This window comes from Sus scrofa, chromosome 2 (genome assembly GCF_000003025.6).
Source record: "Sus scrofa isolate TJ Tabasco breed Duroc chromosome 2, Sscrofa11.1, whole genome shotgun sequence".
NCBI lineage: Eukaryota > Metazoa > Chordata > Mammalia > Artiodactyla > Suidae > Sus > Sus scrofa.
In genome coordinates, this window is record NC_010444.4 from 26,820,110 (window position 1) to 26,846,548 (window position 26,439).

The following is a 26,439-nucleotide window of genomic DNA, read 5'->3' on the forward strand; positions in this document are numbered from 1 at the left end:
AGCCACTGCCTAAAGGAGTCATCATCACAGCACCAGTGATCAGGTGAGAACAGGCAAAGTGCTCTTTTCAAATGGGATGTGGGCCAGCAACGCATGGACAACCCACTGAAATACAGAAGGAAAAAACCGAAAATTTGTTCAAAAATGTCTACCTCATTTCTTATATTTTATAAGGTACATTTCATAATGCATGGCATCACAGTAGTGCATGCATATGGTATAACTACAGAGTATTTGTGCTTAAATGTCTTCTTTCTATGGGGGCTGGGCTGTTACAGGTATCAAAGAATCAAAGAGGAAAACAAAGGTCACCAGAGTTTAAAACAAAGAAAACGGTGGAACTTTTAATGTGCCAGGCAAGAAAAAATACATACCAGTGAAAAAATGCACCAGGTAGTTCTCTGAGGGGGGGAAAGTGAAGCGACTTTTAGGACTGTGGGCGTGTGCGGGTGCGTGTTAGGTCCAGATAGGATGTGAGAGAACACGGGTCTGGACACAGGTCTGTACCCAGGTGGTTAAAACAACCTCTAGGCAAGTGCTGCTTTAGGTGGAAAAGGTTCTTTTCATGTGGGGTGAGTTAGGCTCCTGCGGGAGGTGGCCAAGCGGCCCACTGACAGTGGGCGGAGGAGCTGTCCACCTGTTCTCCGGGAAGCCAGGCAGACGGAGCCCCCACAGTGCTGAGTCGCCGCAGCCTGGGGGAGGGCACCCACCTGCAGAACACACATGCCAAAAGTATTGCCCAGGATCTTGTGGGTCTCGTTGTAGTAGCAGTAGCGAATGTTTGTGGCGGCTACGAAGAGTTCAAAGGGGTCATCTTGCTTGATGTTCAGCGTCCCGTTCTTTATTTTTTTCTGCAGCTGTCGCATTCTTTTCTTCCGATGACTGCAATCACCACCCCCCCCCACCCCATGAGAGCCAGTTAACCAGAGAGGCTAGAGTTGGGAACAGGGGATAGGCTCAGTGATCACCTCCCCTGGACTTCTGGAGCTAGCAGGGAACTCGGAAATCATGGGGCTGATCCCCTGGCCTCAAAGGTAAAGGAAACCCAGAGGCATTAGGGCAGAGTGGTTCAGAGGATGGGCTTCAGAGGGAGAGGGTGCTAGGTCTGTGTGGGAACCCTGCCATTCTGCTCTCACCTTTACCAGGCAATTCGCTTTACAAAAAGGGTAATGGGAGTCCCCAAACCTCGCATTTGGCCAGAGCTTGAAACCGCACCTTGGTGGCCTCTTTACCTCAGTCTCAAGCCCATGCTTCAACCACACGGCACGGCTTCCCAGAGGACCTGGGAGAGCATCATGATGGCAGGTTACTCTATTCATTTTTCCTAAATGAATCATCCACTTCCTTCCCAGACTGTGGGATCAGGTCTTCCAGGGCAGCTCTAAGCCAAGACAATACTTTTAGAAGATATAAGGGTTGAAAAGAAATGTGGATATCTCTCAAAGATCTCCGAACTTTTCTTACTTAAAAAATTCTTGGAGTTCCCATCGTGGCTCAGTGGTTAAGGAACCCAACTAGTATCCATGAGGATACAAATTTGATCCCTGGCCTTGCTCAGTGAGTTAAGGATCTGGCATTGCCATGTGCTGTGGTGTAGGTCGAAGATGTGGCTCAGATCCAACAATGCTGTGGCTGTGGCAAAGTCCGGCAGCTACAGCTCCAATTCGACCCCTAGCCTGGGAACCTCCATGTGCCGCAGGTGTGACCCTAAAAAGACAAAAAGACAAAAAAAAACCAAAAACGACCTCTTAATATACCCAACTGTTGATGAATTCTTTCACAGAAAAGAAGAAAACTCTAGAATCGAGGATCAGAGCTGACCAAAATTGTATCACAGTTCTCCAACTGAATAGCTAGAACCAAGGCCTTCCCTGCCAGGCCTCCCTCCAGGCATCTAGGCGAGTTGACTTCCACGGCCCCTCTGGTTCATGCCTTAGCATCAGCTTGAACCTGATGCTCTGCCACATCAAGACAGTGGCAGGAGAGCTACAGATGGCTCAGAAGAGATTTTTTCTTTTTTCGGTTGTGCCTACAAGCATGCAGAAGTTCCCAGGCCAGGGAATGAACCAATGTCATAGCTGTGACCAGAGCCACAGCAGGATCAATGCTCAATCCTTAACCCACTGAGCCACCAGGGAACTCCAGAAGAGAATTTTAAAGTGAAATCACATGGGGTAAGTTTGAAAGGCCTATCTGCCCAGAACACTGTCAACTGCCTACTTGTGCATCCATCTGAATTCACTGAACTGAAAATGTGTCCAGAACACTTTCAACTGCCTGATTCTATACCCATCTGACATCAAACTGAACAGCAGTGGGAATCAGAAGCCCCAGAAACTTACAATTCTGCTGATGTGCAACAGGCCTTATTTTCACTCTGTATTTAAAATGCCTACCTGCCCAACTATGAAAGAATATGCCAATTATGGTTTAAAGCCACATAATAGCGACATATCATTAAATGGTTACAAAGCATAAGTGTGCTTTTTACTTTCACCTTTGTGATTTTTCCGTATTTTTCATATTTCTTATAATAAAGCTTTTATAATTTCTTTAAGAAGGCAAAACTATTTACCAAAAAATTTAGTTTCTTTTAGGCAGAATCAAGTCTCTTTAAGACCAAAGGATAGGAACTAATCAAATTTAGCCTTTGGTACTTAAATAAAATTAAAATAACTTTAGAGCCTGTTAATACCACATTCAAGTCAACAGATATTAACTGAGCTACAAACACGTCAGATTATTTGAAAATAGGAAAATATAACGATAAGTAGGAGAGGCCTCTTCACTAAATGGAAGTCAAAAAAAGGCCAGTGGTTGGAGATCCCACTGTGGCTCAGCGGGTTAAAGACCCAACATAGTGTCTGTGAAAATGCAGGTTCGATCCCTGGCCTCACTCAGTGGGTTAAGGAACCAGCATCGCCACAAGCTTTGACATGTCAAAGATGCGGTTCAGATGTGGCATTACTATGGCTGAGGTGTAGGCCGGCAGCTGTAGCTTGGATTCAGCCCCTAGCCTGGGAACTTCCCTTTGCTGTAGGTGCGGCCCTGAAAAGACCAAAAAAAGGCCAATGGTCAAGAGACTCTGTCCAGAGGGAGAAGGTAAGGTGACAAGCACTATAAGAGAAGACAGGAGCTGAAGAGGGCAGAGGGGTCATGTGCTATGACTGAGGGACTTAGGAAAAGCTTCCTGAAGGAGGAAAGCCCTGAAAAGTGGGAAGCATCTCAGTGGGTGAGGACGGAGAGGGCGAGGGCAGGGGGTTTCACCACAGCAGAGAGCAGCCAGAGCTGAGACACGATCTCAGGCTCCACCCCAGAGACAAAGCATCTGGGGACAAAAGAGGGAGAAGAGGCCCAAGGACAGAATCCCACAGGATTAAATACTAGAGTATTTACTACTGAAAAACATCCAGGTGTTTAGTGGACCCTTTCAGTTCAAACCCACATTGTTCAAGGGTCAACTGTACTTTAATACATTCCCTTTGTGCCTAAGTGTGTTTGTGTTGGAGGTCAGCTGTTTACTGTAAGAAGTCGTAAGTTCCATAGCTTCAAAAAATAAGACGAGCCAATGGTCAAAAACAGTAGTGATGGAGTTTCCATTGTAGCTCGGTGGTAATGAACCTGACTAGTATCCATGAGGATTCCGGTTTGATCCCTGGGCTCGCTCAGTGGGTTAAGGATCTAGCATTGCCATGAGCTGTGGTGTAGGTCAAAGATGCAGCTTGGATCTGGCATTGCTGTGGCTGTGGCATATAGCTATTCTGTGGCTATAGCTCTGATGTGACCCCTAGCCTGGGAACTCCCATGGGTACAGGCCTTAAAAAAAAAACAAAAGAAACAAAACAAAACAGTAGTGGACTAGTAAAGGATGAGCTCTGAAAAGAAGGAGAAAGAGGAAGAAAAACTGTTGCATCAGACATCAGGTGGCCAGTGACTTCCAAGAGCAATTGAAGGAACTTGCATGAAAAGGGCCTGATCAGTTGAGAAAACTAAGAAGAAAAATCACATGCAGGGAGCAAGGAATTGGGCCGGGAACTTAAAGAGCATGAAAAGGATTTGAAATTTATTGTCAGGAATGAAGAAAGGACATCAGCTCTATTATTTTCTCTACTGGAAGGGTCCACAGATAGCACCTTCACTGACGACCCCTGACAATCCATGTCGAGGAATGGTTTCCTAGCATTTAACTCCCGAGCAGGAATGGGATGTGGTACTGGACACGCAAAGGGCCAAGCTTACCTGCTAAACCCCAGCTCCTTCTTATAACACCACAGCACTGAAGGCCGCGCCCTCACAGTTGCTTTGGACAGCATGTGATGGAGTATGACCACCTGCCAAAGAAAAAAGCCACAGAATCTCAGGGCCAAAACGGACCTTCAGGACTGCCAGACCCAAGACTTCATTTGACAGGCGTGGAAAATAAACTGAGAGTCAGGCCAAGAGCACAGGTTGAGACTAGAAGGAAGGTCACAGACACTAACCCTTACACTCAGTCCACCAGCCCAGGTATCAAAAGCTGTTAACCTCTCTGTTAATAATTCCAAATATAGAGTATTTATCACTTCCAAGATAGAAAGGAATGTTCCCACTAGGCATTTCACTTAAAGAAAACCAGTCAAAGGGACCCTAATATCATTATTTGTGAAACCCCGGAGGGTCTGTAACATGCTGACTCTTTGGGACAGGACACAGAGTAAGTCAGGAAGCGTTTGCCAGGTCTTACCTGATCCTTTCCTCGATCTCCAACCACAACAAAGAGAGACCTTTGCCGCTCAGCTACCCCATTCTCAATGAGAATCCGGATCCGGTTATCCACTTTCTTCCGATGCATGGTGAAAAACTGTCACTATAGCAGAAAGAATGGAAACACAACGTGGCATGAACATTTTGCATCCAGGTTGTGGATAAGGAACATCAGCTGGCTGCCTCTTGTGGGGCTAGGGCCTACACGGCACACTTATAAGTATTATCTTATTTAACCCTCAAATAGATCCCTAGGGAATACATCGGCCTCATTTTTTAAATTGGGAAACTAAGTTTGGAAGGCAAAGAAAATGTTCCCTCGGCATGGGAAGTCAACAGGGAAGCTGTAATTTCCACCCGTTTGGAGGAGTTTTTTAAAAATCAGAAACAATATCCAAAAAAAATTAAAATGATTAAAATACATGAGAAATCTATGGGAACATATGAGAAAATAAGGTAAGTGTCCAAAATTATTTGTTCAAAATCTTTTTCAAAAATGATCTAAGGATATGGATATAGACGCTTTTATTAGAGGATAACATGGCAGGATATGCATGTACATAAAACACAGAGGAAATAAAAAAAAAAAGACTGGGAAAAAAACCACCAAACTGTAAAATAGTTATTTACAGATGGTGAGATCACAAGTGAGTCTTATTTTGGTTTGGTTTGGTTTGGGTTTTTTTGAGTTCTGGGGTTTTTTAAATTCACATGTATTATTAACAAAGTCAGGGAAAAGAAATCCCTGAATATTATAGATTACTATGATGGAGTATGTCCAATTGTTTCCTCAAGGGAGGGAAAACTAGACTGAAGCCTGTACAGATAAGATTTCAAAAATTACTTTGATTACATATGATAAAACAGTATGTTATTATCATAATAAATACATCAGAGAAACATTTGAAATCTCAATTGTCTCTACAATGTAAAAGTAATAATGACATGTTTAGAAACCTCAGTGCTTGCTGCATTTCATGAATAAAGCTCACTAACTGAACCTTAATCCTCCCTTAATTGGGCTTCTAACCTATGGATTTTAGCTGTTCTGTCTACTGTAAAACACTATGTCACAACCAATACTCCTATTTTACAAAGAAAGGACCAAGTATAAAATCTCAAGTAACTCAAGGAAAAGTGACAGAGGCAGGATTTATTCAGGTACCCTTGATTTCAGAACCTGAACTCTTTCCAGCTTACCAATCTGATTTGGCTTATCAGTTGTGTTGCTGGCCACACAAAGATCCCCGGTCAACAACTACTTATTGCTTCTCGATTTAGTTACAGCGGCAACCCCAGAAGTAGAACCTGATTTCAAAGAGCTTTCATTTTCCTTGGAGAAAATACTTAAGAGAAAGAAATGCGGGATAATCTGTCTAAAGATAGACAAAATTAGATGTAAAAATAACAGCTACAGACAGTGGTCTGATGAAAGTCTAGATTACTGTGGGCTAGGACAAGGAAGCCTTAACGGATGAGGGGGAAGATGACTTGTTTTTCACTCATTCATCTATTAGTCTAACACATATACACGGTGTCTATGTCCCAGGCACCATTCTAGGTGCACTGGCAAACAAAACCAAGTCCTGAATAAAGAATATAAAGAATAAGCATTGCGAAGTAGCTAAGGGTGTAGGAGGATCTAGAATCAAACTGCCTCAGTTCAATGCCCAGTGCTGCAATCGGGAAATGTGGGCAAGCTCTGTGGAAAGCAAAAGGCTGTCACCCACTCACTCACCCCGACATCCCCCCGCCCACCTCAGCTACAGTCCCTAGAGGGTGGAGATCAGCCACGCAACCTGTGAACGCGCTCGAGAAGCATTCCCGAGGGTGACCGCCTACTGAGGAAGAGGATCCTCTCATCTAGGAGAGTCCAGGTTGGGAGGCAGTCGGCGGGCTCCGGTATCAGCACGGATGCAGAGCGTTCATCCTGGAGCCGATCTCCTCCGGGCCCAGGAAGGACACGGACACCAATCCCGAAACCGACCCCCGCCATCCCGTGATGGATACCTGCGCCCCGACCTCAGCCAACTCCAACAAGCAGTGAGGCGGAAGCACGTGGGAACCCCTTCTGCGGTACCAGGAGCAGCCGGCCGTCCCCAGCGTATGCCTGACGGCCGACTGGTACAACTCAGGCGATGGTAGGCGGTGCGTGCGCCAGCGCATTGACGGCGCGGCCACAGCGAGCGAGGGGACCTCTTGCAACCCTGTCTCTGAGTGATGACGTCAGAAACCCAGGAGGCGGGGTTGCAGCAACTGCGGCTGTGCGGATTAGTCTCTACCCGCGAGAGCTGTGTTGCCGGGGTATTTTGTCATTGTCAGATACCCTGGTTACGTAGGACAGAATAAGCACAGACACGCCCGCACGCCCAGGTCTGTCACTGCTCTGGGCCGAGCTCAGGTGCCCAGATAGGTCTGGGGCAGCACACGGTATGTGGTCCAGGGTTTTCAGCAGTAGGTAGCGTGGTTCATGCGAAACGCTCCTGGATCGGTGCGTAATTTTGTCAGTTATTTAAATTAGCTTTCCATTTTAACGTAACTAGATGAGGAAACTCGATCTCCACACCTATCTCATTCATCTTACTTGACCCTCCTCATACTCGGTAATGACCTCATAGATCTGCCTGGGATTCCATAGGTTTTTCTACTCTCCTATTCGGCTGCTCTACTTTGTAGATCCCCTTAGGTCTATTACTGGGCTGTCAAATGCTGCCGCTGTTCTGAAAGCCGGCTCTGGAGCTCTGTTCTTCAGTTACCTCCCCTCCTCTCCCTCCTCCCCGACGAATTTGCTCAAGCAGCTGATTTAAAGGGCCACCTATACAGTTAGTGTTTTTGAACCACATCGCTGAACTTAAACGAATCCAACTGTTTGCTTGACATTTCTTGGATGCCTCAATCAGAATGAAGCTGAACTCATTCCTCTTCCCTCCTGAAACTCCCTCCTCAAATCGTTAATTCTGTACCTCCAAATCTAAGCAGCACCACCATTTTAGTCCAACACCCACCATTAAACTTTTGATTTAATGTCAAAGAAATGTCAGTATGTCAGAGACAAGGGATAAAGTGACCAAAACATTCCTGCCCTTCGTGAAACTTAATCTCGGTAAGTTTTAAGACAAAAAGCCATCCAGCAAGGAAAACTAGGGTGCTTCTTTAGAGGGGAAATGGAAGAATTCAGGTGGTGACACTGGTGCAAAGACCTGAATTTAAAAGAACGAATCTTAAGAACCTTTCAGGGAAGTCTTCCCACTCGTTAGGTTGAACACTTAGTGACTTGGCGATGGGAAGTCTCCACAAAGCAGCCAACATAGCCAGAGTACAGCAACCAAAGGAAAAACTGGGAAGTTAGGCCAGATAACAAAGGGCATGTGGGTGTCAGATCTGGAATTTAACTCTAGGTGTGACAGTAAACCACTGGAGTTTGAGTAATAGGAAAGTGACAAAATCTGATTTGCCCTCTTAAAAGGCTCTGGCTGGAGTTCCCATCATGGCTCAGCGGTAAGGAACCCAACTATTATCCATGAGGACGCAGGTTCCATCCCTGGCCTCGCTCAGTGGGTTGGAGATATGGCATTGCTGTGGCTGTGGTGTAGGCCAGCAGCGGCAGCTCCACTATGATCCCTGCCCTGGGAACCTCTATGTTCCAGAGATGCAGCCCTAAAAAGGGAAAGAAAAAAAAAAAAGCTCTGGCTGCTGTGCAAAGTATGTATTATACATACATACACACACTACAGGAGAGCACAAGCAGAAAGAAAACCATTATAAGCTACTGTAGTTAACCTGTTCTGATAGCAGTGGTGGTCACAAGTGCTAGCTGACTCAGAATATATTTTCAAGATAGAACCATGTAGATTTGCCTAATTAAGGACTACAGATACAGGGTATGAGAGAAAATCAAAAGATGATATCCAAAGTATTTGTCCTGAGCAACTGGATGTAGGTTCCTTGAGAGATGGAGTTGGAATGCTTATGCCATACCAATCAAGATGCTGAGTATAATCTGTTTCAGGAAGTTTAGGACTTAAGAGATATTTATAAGCAACTAAAATGCTGGCTGGAGTCAAAGTCGTGGGATTGGGTAAGATCACCTAGGGAAGAATGATAGTATTGTCTGCAACAATACTGAGCAGTAGCCACTTACATATAGTAAATACAAAGAATCCATTCACTACCACCCTCCACTGTACGTTGTAATAATTTTACATGGGCTACTGCAAAAGCCATTTCTTAGCCCGTCTATTTTGTTCTCAACACTGCACTGTTTTTTTTTTGTTTTTTTTTTTTTTTCGTCTTTTTGCTATTTCTTTGGGCCGCTCCCGCGGCATATGGAGATTCCCAGGCTATGGGTCGAATCGGAGCCACAGCCACTGGCCTATGCCAGAGCCATAGCAACTCGGGATCCGAGCCACGTCTGCAACCTATACCACAGCTCACGGCAACGCCGGATCGTTAACCCACTGAGCAAGGGCAGGGACCGAACCCACAACCTCATGGTTCCTTCCTAGTCGGATTCATTAACCACTGTGCCACGACGGGAACTCCTGCACTGAGTGTTCTTAAGTGGCAGTTTTATTAGGTGACCCGCTATTCTCTCCCTCCCAATCCCACCTTCTATACACACACCTTAAAAACCTTGAGTTTTCAACTGTTAAATGGAGATTAAAGTTAACATGTAATAGAACTCTAAAACTGTTCATAGTAGTTCTTATCTGTTGCTTCAGCCTATCTCTAGCTCTAATAAATCTATACTCTTTTCACTTGAGTGAAAAACTTAGTCACTGGATTGGATTTGGACACACAATTCTCTCTCCTTCTTTACCTAGTTAACTACTCCTCAGCCTCAAGTCTTGGTTTAATCTTCCCTTTCAAGTCTTTCCTGATCACTTTGACTAGGTCATAACCTATCATGGCCTTAATACCTATCATCAACCATGTTGCTCCATCATGGTATTTACTATATTTTAGTGTCATCACATCAGTATCTTTGATAAGACCATTCAATGGAAACAGGAACCATAGTGATTTTGCACCATTGATGGCAAGGCAAAGAGTACCCAAATTTGCTGAATAAAGATTTGGTCTGCTGACGTAACACAGCGGCTTCCTAATATGAAGAAGTCAGCACTTTAAGAACACAACACTAAAAACTGACTTTACTAAAAAACTGACTTTACTAAATCAGGTGGTCTTTCACTACTCACACTCAAAGAGCCAGTCTTCTGCACAGGACTGATTAGGCTTCAGAACAGCTGTTAAAGTAAAGGATTAAAATCCTGCTTGAGAAAAATGTAGTCGTCTAACAAGTAAGTAAGGCAAGGCTACTAGAGATTTAAGCTTTTCCCCCTCCTCTCAGGAGAAGCACTTCTCCACTTACTTTGTGGGACAGTATAAAGAACTAAAGCAAACTTCACTCAAGGACAATAAGTTATCAGATTTTAATGATGTAATCTAATTTAAAACATTCACTAGTCTTTTCCAGTATTTTTGTAGAATTCAAAATGGGAAAGGGTATAGAGATGAGCCTTAACAAATTACCTTTATATTCCTGAGAGTTTTCCCTCCCCATTAACTCTTCGGAAGGGATAAGCTCAAGGACAAAACTGATTCTTTTAAATATAACTTATAGTCAATAAAACTTTAAAGAGCGCTAATTAAGAACTCAACCGGAATGGGAATTCAGGAGCTTGGAGATGAAATGAAGAATTTTAACTCTGCTTACCTGTATCCCATTCCCCCTAATAAGATATATTATTGAAGATATAATGAATACAAATTTCCTAAGACACTTAGGCTGACTGCTCAACTACCTTCTACGTTTTATGAACTGGTTGTCAACAGAGCACCTCAGTTAATGAGCCTTCTGAGAATCACACACATTCTCATGTCTCCAAGTTAAGTCTCCCACATAACAGAGTCATATATACTGGAGACAAAGAACTGTAGAAGCTAACTGATTAAAAATATTTAACGAATTTTGTTTTAATATCAAGATACAGTGATCAGAAAAACTCTTTCATATTCCTTCAGGATATTAGGATCTGAAAATAAAATTGTCCTAACCAAAGTTATCAATGACACTCTACCTTAAAGCTTAAAATAGGAGTCTCATTATCCACATGAGATGATTGATACTGTGCATTTATGAAAGTACTTTATACAAGGAGTCTTGCTATACCAAGAAGCTACAGTGCCATGTATGACAATCTTTTACTTTGAACTCTGCTAGAATATGCACTTGACCAAACAAAAGGCCTTCTGCAGGTAGGACAAGTATTCACATATTATACAGAACACTTAGTACCAAGACTCAGATCGTAATGGGATTTTTTAAAAAGTTCTCTGCCCCATAATGAGGCACTCTTTTAAAAAATATAGTCTGAATTGAGGCATAAAAGCTTTCGATTGAGAATGCAATGGTAGAATGCCAAAAAAAAAAAAGGTATATTTCAAAAAGAACAAATGATTCCTTTAAAAACATACATAGAAATAATCAAACTACTAACACCTTTACACATTCACATCTGCACTAATGCATAGAAATTTGAAAACTAGAAAGCATTTCTCCCCATCCCATCTCTGAACTGATTCATAGAGATTACTGTATAAAGAACTTATTTACTTCAAGTTTGATTTTAAATGTCATGAAATTATCTTCTACACAGACAGCAAATTTTAGTTTTTTATATAGTCCTTTTATATAGAAGGACTGTAAGCATACATCATCTAGGGATTACCCAGTAAACCACGAATGTTTTATTCCCCTAAAATACAGCAAACATATGGTTGTGGTACATCCCAGGCAGATGTTGCTTAAAGCACACAAGGGGAGGTGCTAGAAGATATATTTTTTTTGCGAAAGTAAAGATAACCCTTCCAATATGATGTACCACAACCACACATGAGAAAAGTCAAGAACTTATTTTATTTTAAAATAAACATTGAAAATCCGCCTCCCGCCTTCCCCACCACACTACAAAACTTTTGAATGTGGAATGTTCAATAGCCTATATATTTAGTAGGTTACAAAACCAGCAAAAACTCCAGTTGTCTCTTGATGAATGTTTGAGAACAGTTTTGTGGGTTTTCTTTTTTTTTTTTAAGTATCTGAGCACCTACTGGAAAAATTCTTTAAAGGCTGAAAACAAAATTTCTGCACAGAAAATACCATTAACTTAGTAGCCTTTGCTTAATAGGTGGGATTAATTCTCCATGAAGTCAAAGTGGGATACAACAAAGCAGCATAAGTTCATAGGCACACAGAACTAGTGCTCCAACTGCTAGCACAAATTTCAACATAGTACATAACTTACTAAACTCTCCATCTCCATCAAACTTAGGACTCTCCCTATATATCTAAGGGAAGTAATCACCACTTTGAATATAAATACCTCCATGAGAAATGGATAATTCAATCAGAGTTAGACAAAAGGTAAGTGCAAGTACTATAGAAACAGCTGCTGGAAATAACCATAAAATTTGTAACTCTAACTGCATGGGGTCAACCACATAAGCTGCTAGCTGTTGAACACCAGTGTTTCAAGATACAACTTTTATAAACATGTTTTATTTGTTTGCTTATACCATCAGAACTGAAACTACTGACTGTCATTTCCCTAAAATAGGGAAACCATCTAAAACACATACTGGTGCTTTTCAAAAGATAGCAATTTAAAAGGGTGGTAGCAGCAGGCATTTGATATCTTTTTTCTTTCAAAAACTTTCAGGCTGCAGGAGAAACATGTGACCAAGAGTGTTATGATTATCTATTAGAGACGTTCATCAGTACCTGTACCAATTTAGGTGACAATACAGCAAGATCCAAGGATTAGTGACAGACAATGTACATCATAAGGAATGATATATAGTACCAATCCTTACAAAAGTCATTGTCAAAGAAACTGTTAAGTGTTCAAAAAGGTATCTAAGTATTTCACATTAAGTACAGAAGCGGCCATCCAGATTACATCCCTTATTTGTTGCATATTTTTCAAAAAGTGCCAATCAAAGCCTAATTTTGCACTTTGGCTTTGTCTTATACATTATCAGCTGGTAAAAAAGCAATTTACATGTATTTTTAACCACAGTTGTCTGGCCAGAGGATGAATAGTGCTGTGTCAAAGCCTAAGGCTGGTAGACAGCCCTATTTGTGTGATTAAGGGCCCATGCATAATTTGGTATGCATCTAAATGTTCAGTGCTCCAATTTAACTGGAAAAGCCGTGAAATGCAGTTGTTCTGCCAAAACCACACTCCACTCCTTCCATCTTCCTTTCAAGGGAAATATTTTAGTTTTGTCAATTACCACTGAGTAACTTTAGGGCTGATTTGTAGATTTTATCCAATGTCAAAAGTCAATCTTGTTTTTTCCAAGCCACTTCAGATAACTATGGAGATATCACTCCATAAAGTATATTATGTTTTACTCCTAAGCAAGGGTAAGGAATCTGAGTATCATGTGCAAGGCTCAAGATGACGCTTAGGACAGAACATGCAGAGTAAAAATAGTTTCCTTCCATATCCAGGTAATATAAAGCTGACAATTGTAGTCCTGTCTTTATGGGATGAAAACAGTCCCTTTACAATGTTTCCTGAAAGGGAGAACAAATAGATAATAACTCTTCTGGTAACATATTATGGTACACTGGCCAGTGTGTTTTTGGCGATTAAACATAATCCTGTGAATCAGATTAATTCACTTGCTGAGTGTTCATTTGCGGCATCCCTCTGTTGGGTCTTGGGGGCCCTCCACGACCTAGAAGACAAAAATGGCATTTGGTTTTTCTTTCAAATATTATTTGTTTTGCCTTCAAGCAGATTTTCATCTGAAGTCAAGAAGCATGTGGGCAGCTTGTCACCACATTATTAGGTTTAAGAGGTCAATTCTTCAGTGTTCAAGTTTCACCTGTCCTGGAAGTTGTCATGCGCAAATTTGCTCATGTTCTCTAGCTAAAAGAAGAGCAGATCTAATGGAGTATTCCACCAGTACTCATTCATTCATTCATTCAACAAATATTTATTGAGTGCCTACTATGTGCCAGGCACTGTCATCAGGCGTTGGAAATAGATACAGCAGTGAAGACAGACAAGGTACCTGCTCTCATGGAGCTTACATTCTAGTGTACACTCTAAGCTTACATTTCAGTAGGAAGTAACATCATACTATCAAAATTAATAAAAGCACCAGAATGAAAAACAGACCTTATTACCTAAACTGTTAAAAAGAAACTACAGAACATTCAAAATTGTATAATGACTTGTAACAGATAAAGTAACTTTTTACATGCTGTTAAAACAGATTTTTAGCTACCAGTCAACTTAACTTTCATAGAATATGCTACAAGATGAGAAAGAAGAACATAACCCACATTCACATGCAAATATCCTTTGATACTTCAAGTCAGTAATTCCCAAGTGATCCATTTTTTTTAAATGCACCTTTTTTTGCTGGCCAGTTTCTACTAGCATTGAAATCAAAGTGCTTTGTAATTCCTCCTTAATATACATTTTATACATGTTATGGCCAATATCTAGAGGAAACCTATTCAATTTAACCTCCCTCAAATCGGAGAACCATTTAGAACATCAGATCATATGAAATGCTGTCTCTAATTGTTACACAGATTGACTTCCTGCCCAAATAGGAAGTAGTTTTCCTATGGTAACAGACAAAACCAAAAACTCCTAAAACCTGTAATTTTTAAGTATACTTCTATTAAGTTAGGAATTTTGGAGGTTTTGCTTAAAAGTCAGAAATAACTTGACATTTATATCACTAATAGTGGTCCAAAAGGCATTAAAATTTCAGTTAGTTCTATCACTTCTAAATGGTTCTCTAAATGTAACTATGGCTTATCTGGCCATTAAAGGGTTTCTGGCCCTAAAATATAATAGGCATGTTTGAAAAATAAAAGAGGAATAATAAATTTATATAAATGTTTGATCTCATTCCAAAAATGTCTTACAAAAATGTTTCAATAAGTACTTCCTAAAAACATTTAGCAGGTTTTAGGACCTGAAAAATAATTTGCAGTTGGAAAAACACTTTTTCTGAGGAGGAGAAATGTTCTTCTAGTTTTCAAGACAGTTTATATGGTAACAGGGAGAAAGTCATTCAAAAAATTAAATTTGGGTTCAAGATAAGTTTTAGAAACAGAGCATTTCATTTAATCCCTAGCAACAAGTCTGGAAATGTAAATGTATTCCTAACATGTAACCTACATGCAGACTATGAACAGCTCTTCCAAGGCCAGAACAGAAGCTCCACTTAGGAGCTAGGATCACCACCACAAAATATTACCTCGTGGGGCTCCCCGTGGTCCACTCTGCCCAGAGCCTCGCTTGAAATTCTGCTGATATCCGTCCTAAAAGACAAGCTAGTTAGTACTGAAGCAAAGATAATTTTTAACGTGTACCCATCTACCACTAATTCTTATAGCCTAATGCTTGTAGAATACAGATTTATTTTTCTTTTAAACAGTGAAATACAGCATTGCTACAAGTTATTCCATAATTGTTACTTCTCGAGATCAATGACATATATTTCTCTGCTCTTAAATATCATTGTTTTTGTTACTCCATTAAATGAAAACCTATTTAAGCAAGAAACCAAAAAGCAAGTCATCATTTTCAATAAGGAATTATCTTGTACAAAGGTACAAGACTAGTCCCAAATTAGTTATTCAAGTCCATCAAGCAGCTACATCAGTCCCTTTCATTGGGGATATTTTAGGACAGATTTCTACTTTTAAAACAATTTTACCTACCCGCTGATAGCCAGAGTAGTCCCGGGGAGCAGTGAACTGAGACTGAGTATAACCACTGTTTGGAGTGTTAGAGAATGAAGGGCGGTAACCATCATATCCTCCTAAAATTTAGGACAAGAAAATAATTTTATCATCTTCGTAAGTAATTTTTACTTTCTTAATACTGACCAAGGGAAAGAATGAAAAACTGTAAGCCATGCTAGTTACTCAAACTAATTTCTAAATTCCTATCTAGAGTCAATCTGTTCATACATTTCTAGAGTCTTAGTTGTCTTATAGATGAAATTTTTCACCCATCCATGCATATACACATGAAAAAACAAAGAAAACCTCCATAAGGTCTGATAATTTATAGAAAGCAGTTTCCCCCTAAAGTATAGTAGTAGATATGGATTTAATACATACAAAAAGCTCAGTCCCAATTTTGCCAATTTAAAATGACTACCTCAACACATACTAAAAATGTGTACCTAAGAAGCTAATGCAGATACACGTTATTCCTAAAAATCATGACATATAGAAATATGTGCAATACATAGAAATATATTGTACAAATCAGAAAAAAACATGAAGTTGTTTTTTGGGTTTTTTTTTTTTACCTCTAAATCCATTAGCAGGTCCCCTGTATCCATTCATCAAGCCTCTAGCACCACGGGAGCCTCCACGAGACACACCACGACTATTGTAATAAGGCTGACTGCTACGTGGAAATCCAGTGTTCTGCTGGGGAGGCTGCTGGTGGTTACCAGTCACTTGATGGGGCTGGTCCTGGGAACCATGGTAAGTGCCAACCACTATAATAGAAAGAAAAAAAATACATACATATATACACACACACACAAAGCTGTATACATACATACATGAATACATACATGCATACACACAGCTCATTACATTTGTTTTCCCACGTTTTCTGGTTTAAGAAATGTCTTACACAGTATCCTCGAAGTTTAATTACATCTTTACGTGTTCATATTGACAGTAAGGAAAAACTACATACTAATGAAGGCCCGGCTCTTTCTCCTACTCCTGTACTAAGCTAATGGGAATCAAATTCTCCAACAATGATTCCAAATCTTTCAAAATACACAATCCTATCCTTCCAAATGACTTGAAAGGCTATATTATTAAACATCTTTTTAGAGGCATCTGTCTATTAACACAAGAGACCCACAATAATCAAACGATCTTTATTTATACACTCATTTACCATTTTGTAACTTTTTTTCATTATAAAACTCCTTAGTGGTAGTTTTCTAATTCTTTTAATATTCCCTTGATACTTAAAACATACAAAACCCATACTCTCCCCCAGCTAAGCAGCTATATGGTAGGATACTCAATCACAAACAAATGAACAGAACCTTCAACTTACATCCCACCTTAATACCTGATTACATTTCAAACACTTTTTTTGTGTGTGTGTGTGTGTGTGTCTTTTTGCTATTTCTTTGGGCCGCTCCCGCGGCATATGGAGGTTCCCAGGCTAGGGGTCGAATCGGAGCTGTAGCCACTGGCCTATGCCAGAGCCACAGCAACGCGGGATCCGAGCCGCGTCTGCAACCTACACCACAGCTCACGGCAACACTGGATCGTTAACCCACTGAGCAAGGGCAGGGACCGAACCCGCAACCTCGTGGTTCCTAGTCGGATTCGTTAACCACTGCGCCACGACGGGAACTCCACATTTCAAACACTTTTAAAGCATGGCCATGCAAACATCAGTGGAAGAAAGTCTCAGGCAAAAAGAAAAGAAAGTTCAAAGGTCCTCAGAAAGGACAGCGCTTGTGATTGTGGCTGGTATGCACACACAGGAAGAAAACACGATATATAGCAGGATCTGGCAGGGGCCAAATTAAATACTTGTAAACAAAGGTTAAGACTTTGGGTATCTTTTTAAATGTAATTGGAAGTCACATGGAGGTTCTGAACAAGAGAGAGACAATGGATTTTTTTTTTTTCTTTTTACAGCTACACCTGAGGCACACAGAAGTTCCCAGGTTAGGAGTCCAATCCGAGCTGCAGCTGTGGCCTATGCCACAGCCACGGCAACACGAGATCCAAGCTCCATCTATAACCTACACTAGAGCTTGAAGCAACTCCAGATCCTTAACCCACTGAGCCAGCTACTGAGCCAGGGCCAGAGATTGAACCCGCACCTTTACAGAAACAATGTCAGGTCCTTAACCCACTGGCCACAACAGGAACTCTGCTGATTTACATTTTAAAACAATCACTCTGACTAGTATGTGAAGAACGGACTGAAATAAAATAAGAATTAAGGGAAACAACTGCAATATTCAAGATAAGAGATGACAGAGCCTACTAGAGTGGTTAGTGTGGAAGTATTTAAGAAAAGCACATGAGCGAATTTTATTTTTTACTGAAAATACCTGCAAATGTTTTATTGATTTTCATAAATAATGTATATTTTGAAATGGTTAAGAAAAGACCATCTAGCTCAAGTGCTTCAAAATCTATTAGTAAAGTCAAGTAGAATATAAGAATAAGACAATCTGGGAATTCCTGCTGTGGCACAACCAAATTGGTAGAATCTCTCTGCACAGTAAGTTAAAGGATCCAGCGTTGCTGCAGTTGCGGTATAGGTAGCAACTGCAGCTCAGATCTGATCCCTGGCCCAGGAATTCCATGTGCTGCAGAAGCGGCCAAAAAAAAAAAGAACAAGACAGTTTGAAATCAACTGGCACAAAGGGCAAAACTAACCAAATCAAATGATACATACTAACTCAATTTCATTACACTACCATGAAAAAGTTAAAATAGCAAACATGTCAGCATAATGTCTAGAGGACCCAAATATATCTGCTATAAAACCAACTTACAAATGCAAGTATACTTTGTTCCACTGTGCTTCTCTTTACTGGGCTTCACAGATAGTACATTTTTTATGAATCGAAGGTCTATAGAAACCTTGCATAGGCCAAGTCTATTGGTGCCATTTTCCCAAGAGTGTTTGCTCATTTCACATTTCCTGTGTCACATTTTGGTAATTCTCCCAATATTTCAAACTGTTACTTTGTATTTGTTACGGTTATCTGTGATCAGTGATCTTTGATGTTATTGCTACAACTTACTGAAGTCTCAGAGGACAGTTAGCATTTTTGGCAATGAAGTTGGGCTTTTTTTTGGCCACATCCTCGGCATGTGGAAATTCCTGGGCCGGGGACTGAACCTGCACCACAGCTATATCCTGAACCACAGCAGTGATAACACCAGATCCTTAATTGGCTGAGCCAACAGAGGGCTCTGGCAATAAAGTATTTTTGAATTAAGACTGCATGCCTAATAGATCATAGTACATACAGTGTGAACAGAATTTCTATTATGCACTAGGAAACCAAAAATTTCATGTGCCTCACTTTATCAAGATACTCATTTTTTTTTTTCCTTTTTATGGCTACACACCTTCAGCATACAGAAGTTCCCAGACCAGGGGTTGAACTGGAGTTGCAGCTGAGGCCCACACCACAGTGAAGGTAACACTGGAGCTGAGCCGCACATGCAAACTAGGCCACGGCTTGTAGCAATGCCAGATCCTTAACCCACTAAGCAAGGCCAAGGATCAAACCCACATCCTCACGGAGACAACATCGGGTCCTTAACCCACAGGACCTCCAAGATTTTCATTTTTTTGCATTGGTCTGGAACCAAACTCAAAATATCACTAAGGTATGCTAGGCATCAAATAATTAAAAGAGCCTAAGAACAAGAAGCCCAGTTTTAACATTCAGAAGCTGAGCACAGATAATCTAACTGACAAATTTCTATCAGATTATGGTTGACTGAACCTCCCTACTCATTAGTGATGCCAAATAACACTACAGGGGTATGTAAGAAAAAAAATCAATGCTGACCCAAGTCTATCATGAAACTGGACAAACAAAATTTGTTATTCACATCAGTGTGATAAAATTAAAGCATTAATTCCTATGATTCTTAGCAGTTTGCCAGTTTGTTGCAGGATTCCTATTAAGCCTCCTAAGAATTAAATAACCAAGACCTGCAGTTCCCTTTGTGGCGCAGAAGAAATGAACCCAACTAGTATCCATTCATGAAAACGTGGGTTCAATCCCTGGCCTCGCTCAGTGGGTTGAAGATACAGCGTTGTAGTGAGCTGTGATGCAGGTCGAAGACGAGGCTCAGATCCCACCTTGCTGTGTCTGTGGTATAGGCCGGCAGCTGCAGTTCTGATTGGACCCCTAGCCTGGGAACTTCCACATGCCACAGGTGTGGCCCTAAAAAAGACAAATGAAGTCCAAAATCTCCTAACATAACACTGCCAATAACTGCACTGGAGGGAGCTTGCCAGTGGCCTAGCAGTTCAGGATCCGGTATTGCTGTCACTGCCATGACGCAGGTTTAATCCCTGGCCTGGGAACTACCATATGACATGGCAAAAAAAAAAAATTCCTGACAAGTAAGTAGCCAAGGAAGTGACACTAGTTTTCCTACCTGTTTGAAGCTGTTCCTGCTGAAGCTCTGTTTGTTCTACTTGGTGAGGCTGACTGGAAAAGCTCTGGTTATAACTGGTCTGGTACTGATTCTGCTGTTTTAAAGTTTCAGGTTCATTAACAGGAGGAACTGGGGCATTCATATTGAACACCTACAAGTAAATAAAGTAAATTAGTTCTTTTCACTATGCTAATTTTCCTACTTTCAACACGGCAGATCTCAATGCTGGTTTTACCTGAAATGTAAAGAGCATTAGAGAAGTCTCAGACATCATACATACATACGAATCCTTCAATTAATGAAATATACCTCAATGTATTAAAATACATATATACTACATTGTTCCCTAACCCCAACCTTGTAGTTAAAGCAGAATACAAATGAGGATTAAAGACACATTATCAGAAGCTTTGGAAATGCTATTGCACATGAGAAATCCTTTTAAGAGATAAAACCGCCTGGTACAGTATCATTTATATAAATTAAATAAATCTATGAACTTTTAAGTTCAATATTTATTTCTATTGATATTGTAGTCAAAAGTTAGTATTTTATTTTATTTATTTATTTTTTGTCTTTTTTGTCCTTTTTTTAGGGCCGCACCTGGGGCATACGGAGGTTCCCCAGGCTAGAGTTCCAATGGGAGCTACAGCTGCCAGCCTACACCAGAGCCACACCAACACCAGATCTGAGCCGCATCTTCGAGCTACATCACAGTTCACAGCAACACTGGATCCTTAAACCACTAGGCGAGGCCAGGGATCAAACCCGAAACCTCATGGTTCCTAGTCGGATTCGTTTCCGCTGAGCCACTTGACAGGAACTCCAAAAGTTAGTATTTCAACTCTAAGAATTTTCCTGTGAGCACTGTTTTAGTTGCATACTATAGATCACAGTATTTTCATTATCATTATTTTCTAGAAATTCTGCAATTTAGAGATGCTTATTACTGAAGAACCAGGGTGAAGTGTCATATCTCTTAATTTACTTTGAGAATAACTTCAGTAAAATAAAAGAATAAGCAAATACGGCAACAAAGTGTAAAGAACTGTTAATTCAAAGTAATGGTCTACATATAGATATTCATCAGTCTACTTTTTCGGCATGTTCAAAATTTTGTTAATCAAATCAGAAAGGTGAACCTACAAAACAAAAAGATGTGGACACCTAACACCGAAGAATCAAATTTTTCTTCTCTTCTGGGAACGGAAAAAAAAAAAAAAATGAGAGTTTATGGTCAATTAAATATACACTCTACAGCTAGGGTAGATGCAGACTCAAGCACAAAGTTAAACACATTCTGTTGAGACTCTAGCATGAAGACTACACACCAGGCACTTACTGTTAGCTGAATTAATTTGCTTACCGTTTGCATGGATTGGAATGGAGCTGCATTTACATTGATTCCACTGCTATGTAAAGGTTTGCTTGTTCCAGCCTGGAACACCTGAGGCTGAGAAGCAGCAGGAAGGGATGATGATGCTGTAGTCTGGTCTGTATTTAAAGAGATTGCTGCCTAAACACAAAAGTGAATAGATGCACTTTAGTGATGACCTAAATAAGCCAAGTCTATCACCCAAACATGCTAACAAACTCAACCATTTTATGAAATACAAATACCGCAGTGCATGCATTAGGTCCAAAAAGAAGATATCCTATATTAACAGTTATTTATCGCCAACCAATTAATGAAGTTTATATGACCTGGTAACAGAACTTGCCTGAATCTGGTCAATTGGTTCCTTTTGTGGTCGTTGCTCTGAGGCATGAGAAGGCTGGTACAACGGCTGAGATGCTGTATATCCCTCACTTGTGGATGAAACCAAAGGAACCTACAAATAAGTAAAGAAAACAAAGCTTCATTCTGTTACAAAGCAACTCTAATGCAGAGAGCTAAGAAACAGACATTACCTGTTAAAGAGACTATGATACTTAGTAACTGTAAAAATACACATATTATTAAAGTTCAAAGTTAAATAAACTCTAGTCCAATTATCAAGTTTCTCACAAATGCTTCTATGATGATGTCATCTACACTAAATTTTGTAATTATGACACTGAAAACATGTCCTTCTCCAATTGTTAGTTCAAAATTAAAAGGCTTCTTCCTTCATTATAAACACAAAGATTAACAACAAAAAAGATGCTAAGTTCATCAAAAGAAAAAAATAAATCAAAATATAGAAATAAAGGCTGACAGCTTCCCATGCTAGACTCAGACGCAGACTAAATTCATACCCGATTTTCACAAGCTAACTAAGAAAGAAGTCTAATAACTGATTAAAACAAACCTACAAAAATATTTATATCACTCTTACCTGTGTAGCTTCTGGTTGTACAGAAACTTGATTAGGCTGAGCAAGTCTAGATTCAGAATGAACTGCAAAATTGACCAAAAAAATTGTCATAAAAAAAGTTCTTCAGAGATGTATAAATACCTTTTACTTGGTTGCTAAAGTCAAATTTCCATAGTCAAAAAACTTTTTTAGTAATCATGAAAATAAACGGGAAAATATAGGTAAGATTTTGGTTTTCAAGTGAGCATTTTCAACTCATTGCCAGTCATTATTAGTCAACTGTCAGAATGGCTTTCACTTTAGTCAAGCAACATAAGGTATTATCAAGACAGTACTAAAAATGAAGTATAGAGCAGAATAATAAGAATCAATGCCAGTGTTATCCAGAGTCTTTTAAAGCAGCAACTATTAAGTGGCATTGCTCTTACACAAGACTTTAGGTAGATAGTATCTAGTGACATTTTTTTTTTTTTTTGTCTTTTGTCTTTTCGTTGTTGTTGTTGTTGCTATTTCTTGGGCCGCGCCCTCGGCATATGAAGGTTCCCAGGCTAGGGGTCGAATCGGAGCTGTAGCCACTGGCCTACGCCAGAGCCACAGCAACGCGGGATCCGAGCCGCGTCTGCAACCTACACCACAGCTCACGGCAACACTGGATCGTTAACCCACTGAGCAAGGGCAGGGATCAAACCCGCAACCTCATGGTTCCTAGTCGGATTCGTTAACCACTGCGCCACGACAGGAACTCCATCTAGTGACATTTTAACATTATTAACTTTCAATACAGTTTCAAATTTTTCCAGGACTTCCCTAGTGGCCTGCCTTGTCACTACTGTGGCACAGATTTGATCCCTGGTCAGGAACTTCCGCATGCTGAACACGTGGCCAAAAAGGGGGGGAAAAAAATTCTAATGTTTCCACAAGGAATAAATAAATAAAAACACACCTTTAAAAGCCTACATACAATTTAGTATACATATTATTGCCAGCTCCCATCATCCTTTCAATCCCTTCCCAAATCACTTTTAGACAGATAATTAAAACAAAGTATCTTAGGAGTTCACAGTTCAGTGGTTAATGAACCTGACTAGCATCCATGAGGACGTGGGTTCAATCCATGGCCTCGCTCACTGGGTTAAGGATCCGGTGTTGCCATGAGCTGTGGTGTAGGTCACAGACTCCGCTCGGATTTGGTGTTGCTGTAGCTGTGGCACAGGCTGGCGGCTACAGTTCCAATTGGACCCCAAGCCTGGGAACCTCTGTATGCCGCCCTAAAGAGACCAAAAAAAAAAAAAAAAAAAAAAAAAGTATCTTAAAAAAAAAAGAAAAAAACATATAGTATCTTTGGTTAGTCATTTGGAAACAGTTATTTTCATTGGAGTGTCTAATGAACTCAGCATTACCGGAATATCTAAATAGCTTTACAGGTTATGTAAGTGCTGCATTTGTGGACTGGCACAGCTAAAACTATTTGTTTTCTCCCTCTGATAGAGCTCAAAAAGTGAACACTAGTAACTCTGATTCCCTGGCTCTGTTTTCTAACTTTTTTTTTTTTTTTTTGTCTTTCTGTCTTTTTGTTGTTGTTGTTGTTGTTGCTATTTCTTGGGCCGCTCCTGCGGCATATGGAGGGTCCCAGGCTAGGGGTCGAATCGGAGCTGTAGCCACCGGCCTACGCCAGAGACACAGCAACGCGGGATCCGAGCCACGTCTGCAACCTACACCACAGCTCACGGCAACGCCGGATCATTAACCCACTGAGCAAGGGCAGGGACCGAACCCGCAACTTCATGGTTCCTAGTCGGATTCGTTAACCACTGCGCCACGACGGGAACTCCTGTTTTCTAACTCTTGGTGGAGAGATATAAGCTCCATTTCTCTAAAGTAGAGAAATCCTAACTACGTTACCATATTAATTGTGTTCATTAAACATGTTTTTACCAGCAACTCCTTTCATGACATTTAAGATTAACAATATTAAATGTGCTACTTTATATGGTTCCACTTTTATGTCCTTAATGCTGGCCTGTTCTAGGAAAAAACAAAACTCAAAATTACTAAACTCAAAAGAGATGCTCCACTGAACACAACACCACGCACCTACCCTATTTAGTATGTTGATGTTTCAAAAACTGGTGTAAAAACAGTAGTTTGAAACTTCAGCTGTCTTCAGTCTATCTTTTCTCCTTTCCTCTTAAGCATTCCCTAAATCACTTCGCTACTGCATCTCATATTTTTATTTAAGTAATAAAATGTTCAGAAATTCTAAAAAGCTGCAATCATCCTTCAAAAAAGACACTTATTTTTATTCCTAGATTAATTTTGAAATAGGAAAAACAGGTCCATAGTTCTGTAAGTCAGGAAGTGGTTAATAAGGGGCAAAGAGGAGTTCCCATCGTGGCGCAGTGGTTAACGAATCTGACTAGGAACCATGAGGTTGCGGGTTCGGTCCCTGCCCTTGCTCAGTGGGTTAACGATCCGGCGTTGCCGTGAGCAAGGGGTTGCAGATGCGGCTTGGATCCTGTGTTGCTATGGCTCTGGCGTAGGCCGGTGGCTACAGCTCCGATTCAACCCCTAGCCTGGGAACCTCCATATGCTGCGGGAGCAGCCCAAGAAATAGCAAAAAGACAAAAAAAAAAAAAAAAAAATAAGGGGCAAAGAGAGAGGGAGGACAAGTAGGCTTCTGGGGTACTGATAATGTTCCACTTCCTGGGTGCTGGTGTGTTCAAGTTTGTGAAAACTCACCGAATTGTAAATCTGCATGTACTTTTTTTTTTTTGTGGCCACCCTGCAGCATATAGAGTTCCCAGGCCAAGGATCAGATTCAAGCCAAAGTTGCAACCTAAGCTGCAGCTATGGCAATGCCGGATCTTTAACCCACTATGCTGGGCCAGGGATTGAGCCTGCATCCCAGTACTCCCAAGACACCACCAATACCATTGTGCCACAGTGTAAACTCCTGCATGTACTTTTATGTATGTCTATTTGCCAGTAAAGTTAACATGATGGAACTACATTTAGTGTTCATATTACAGAAAAAAAAGTAATATTTCCTATAAAATTAAAAGATACAAGATCTAAATATTAAGCAAGCATTAAAGAGAAAAAAATTAATTTTCACAAAGTTCACAAAAACCTGAAAGCTTTGGCTTTATCCTTTATTTCTCAAATGAAAATGTACCATCACTAGAGTTCCTGCTACGGTGCAATAAGTTAAGGATCAGACTGCAGCAGCTTGGGTCACTGTGGAGGTGTGGGTTTGATCCCCAGCCCAGCGGCAGTGGGTTAAGAAACCAGCACTGCACAGCTGCAGTATAGGTCACAGCTATGGCTCAGATTCCATCCCTGGTGGCTAACTTCCATATGCTGAGTGTGTGACCAAAAAACAAACAAACAAAAAGTATCATTACTAACCTGGAGGGCAAACCAGTTGGGGTATGTCCATATTTTGGGCTGGATTCATAGGCTGTGCAGATACAATGGCAGGATCAAGTGTCTGGTTTTCAAAATCCAACATTGAATCCTACAAGTTAGGATACAATGGAATTAAATATGTAAACGCTTAAACCTTCTGTTATAGTGTTTGACTAAAAATGTAAACGCTTAAACCTTCTGTTATAGTGTTTGACTAAACCACACCTACCTGTATGAAATTATAGGGCCCCTGCATTTGCGCCATAAGGTCCTGTACTCGTTGTCTTCTCACGAGAGGATCTGCTTGAGCCACTGGAGTCAAAGAGTGAGGCTCTGGTACTGAAGGAGATGCAGCCTGAGGTTGCTGCTGGAGTGAATTTACCACCTAAAGGGGAATGGATTGGAACAGTGACAGAGGTCCGTCATCATGACCAGTCCCCAAATTACATAGGCCATCTATAGTGTAAACAGAATAGCAGACTCAAATGCAGTCAACCTGACCAAATGATGCTAACTTTAATGTTCTGATCAATGCCACTTCTACAATGTTCCCAATTCCACAGGGTCACCATGTAGACTTTCAGATTTACCCCGTAAACTGCTTTCAACAAACTATCTGTGCTTACTTCCTAAAATCATGGATTTTACTTAAAACTGTTAAGCCTTTACATTAAGTAAGGCTACATATCTATATCAAACATAAATCTATTCCACTACCTGACATATGCTGAACATTCAAGAAATGTTGACTATTAT

At 40.7% G+C, this 26,439-nt stretch overlaps 2 protein-coding genes across 4 annotated transcripts in view; both read right to left on the reverse strand.

Annotated features, from left to right (window-relative positions):
- The window catches only part of NAT10 (N-acetyltransferase 10), a 40,889-nt gene extending 33,938 nt beyond the window's left edge, over window positions 1-6,951 (reverse strand). Inside the window, exons 1-4 of one of the 3 annotated variants that reach the window (XM_003122875.5) lie at window positions 6,754-6,951; window positions 4,724-4,846; window positions 4,240-4,331; window positions 711-882 (exon numbers count right to left, since the gene is read on the reverse strand). In XM_003122875.5, the coding sequence (XP_003122923.1) occupies window positions 711-882; window positions 4,240-4,331; window positions 4,724-4,831 (372 nt within the window). In that variant the 5' untranslated portion in view covers window positions 4,832-4,846; window positions 6,754-6,951. Of the gene's footprint in view, window positions 1-710; window positions 883-4,239; window positions 4,332-4,723; window positions 4,849-6,542; window positions 6,717-6,753 lie in introns of those variants that run through there. The other 2 variants (XM_005661020.3, XM_021083197.1) reach the window with 2 other exon arrangements.
- CAPRIN1 (cell cycle associated protein 1) overlaps window positions 10,878-26,439 on the reverse strand; it is a 44,439-nt gene continuing 28,877 nt past the window's right edge. Inside the window, exons 10-19 of the mRNA XM_005661021.3 lie at window positions 25,913-26,068; window positions 25,684-25,792; window positions 22,297-22,358; window positions 21,700-21,810; window positions 21,345-21,494; window positions 19,979-20,129; window positions 16,105-16,299; window positions 15,506-15,606; window positions 15,040-15,103; window positions 10,878-13,494 (exon numbers count right to left, since the gene is read on the reverse strand). Of these exons, the coding sequence (XP_005661078.1) occupies window positions 13,430-13,494; window positions 15,040-15,103; window positions 15,506-15,606; window positions 16,105-16,299; window positions 19,979-20,129; window positions 21,345-21,494; window positions 21,700-21,810; window positions 22,297-22,358; window positions 25,684-25,792; window positions 25,913-26,068 (1,164 nt within the window). The 3' untranslated portion in view covers window positions 10,878-13,429. The remainder of the gene's footprint in view (window positions 13,495-15,039; window positions 15,104-15,505; window positions 15,607-16,104; window positions 16,300-19,978; window positions 20,130-21,344; window positions 21,495-21,699; window positions 21,811-22,296; window positions 22,359-25,683; window positions 25,793-25,912; window positions 26,069-26,439) is intronic.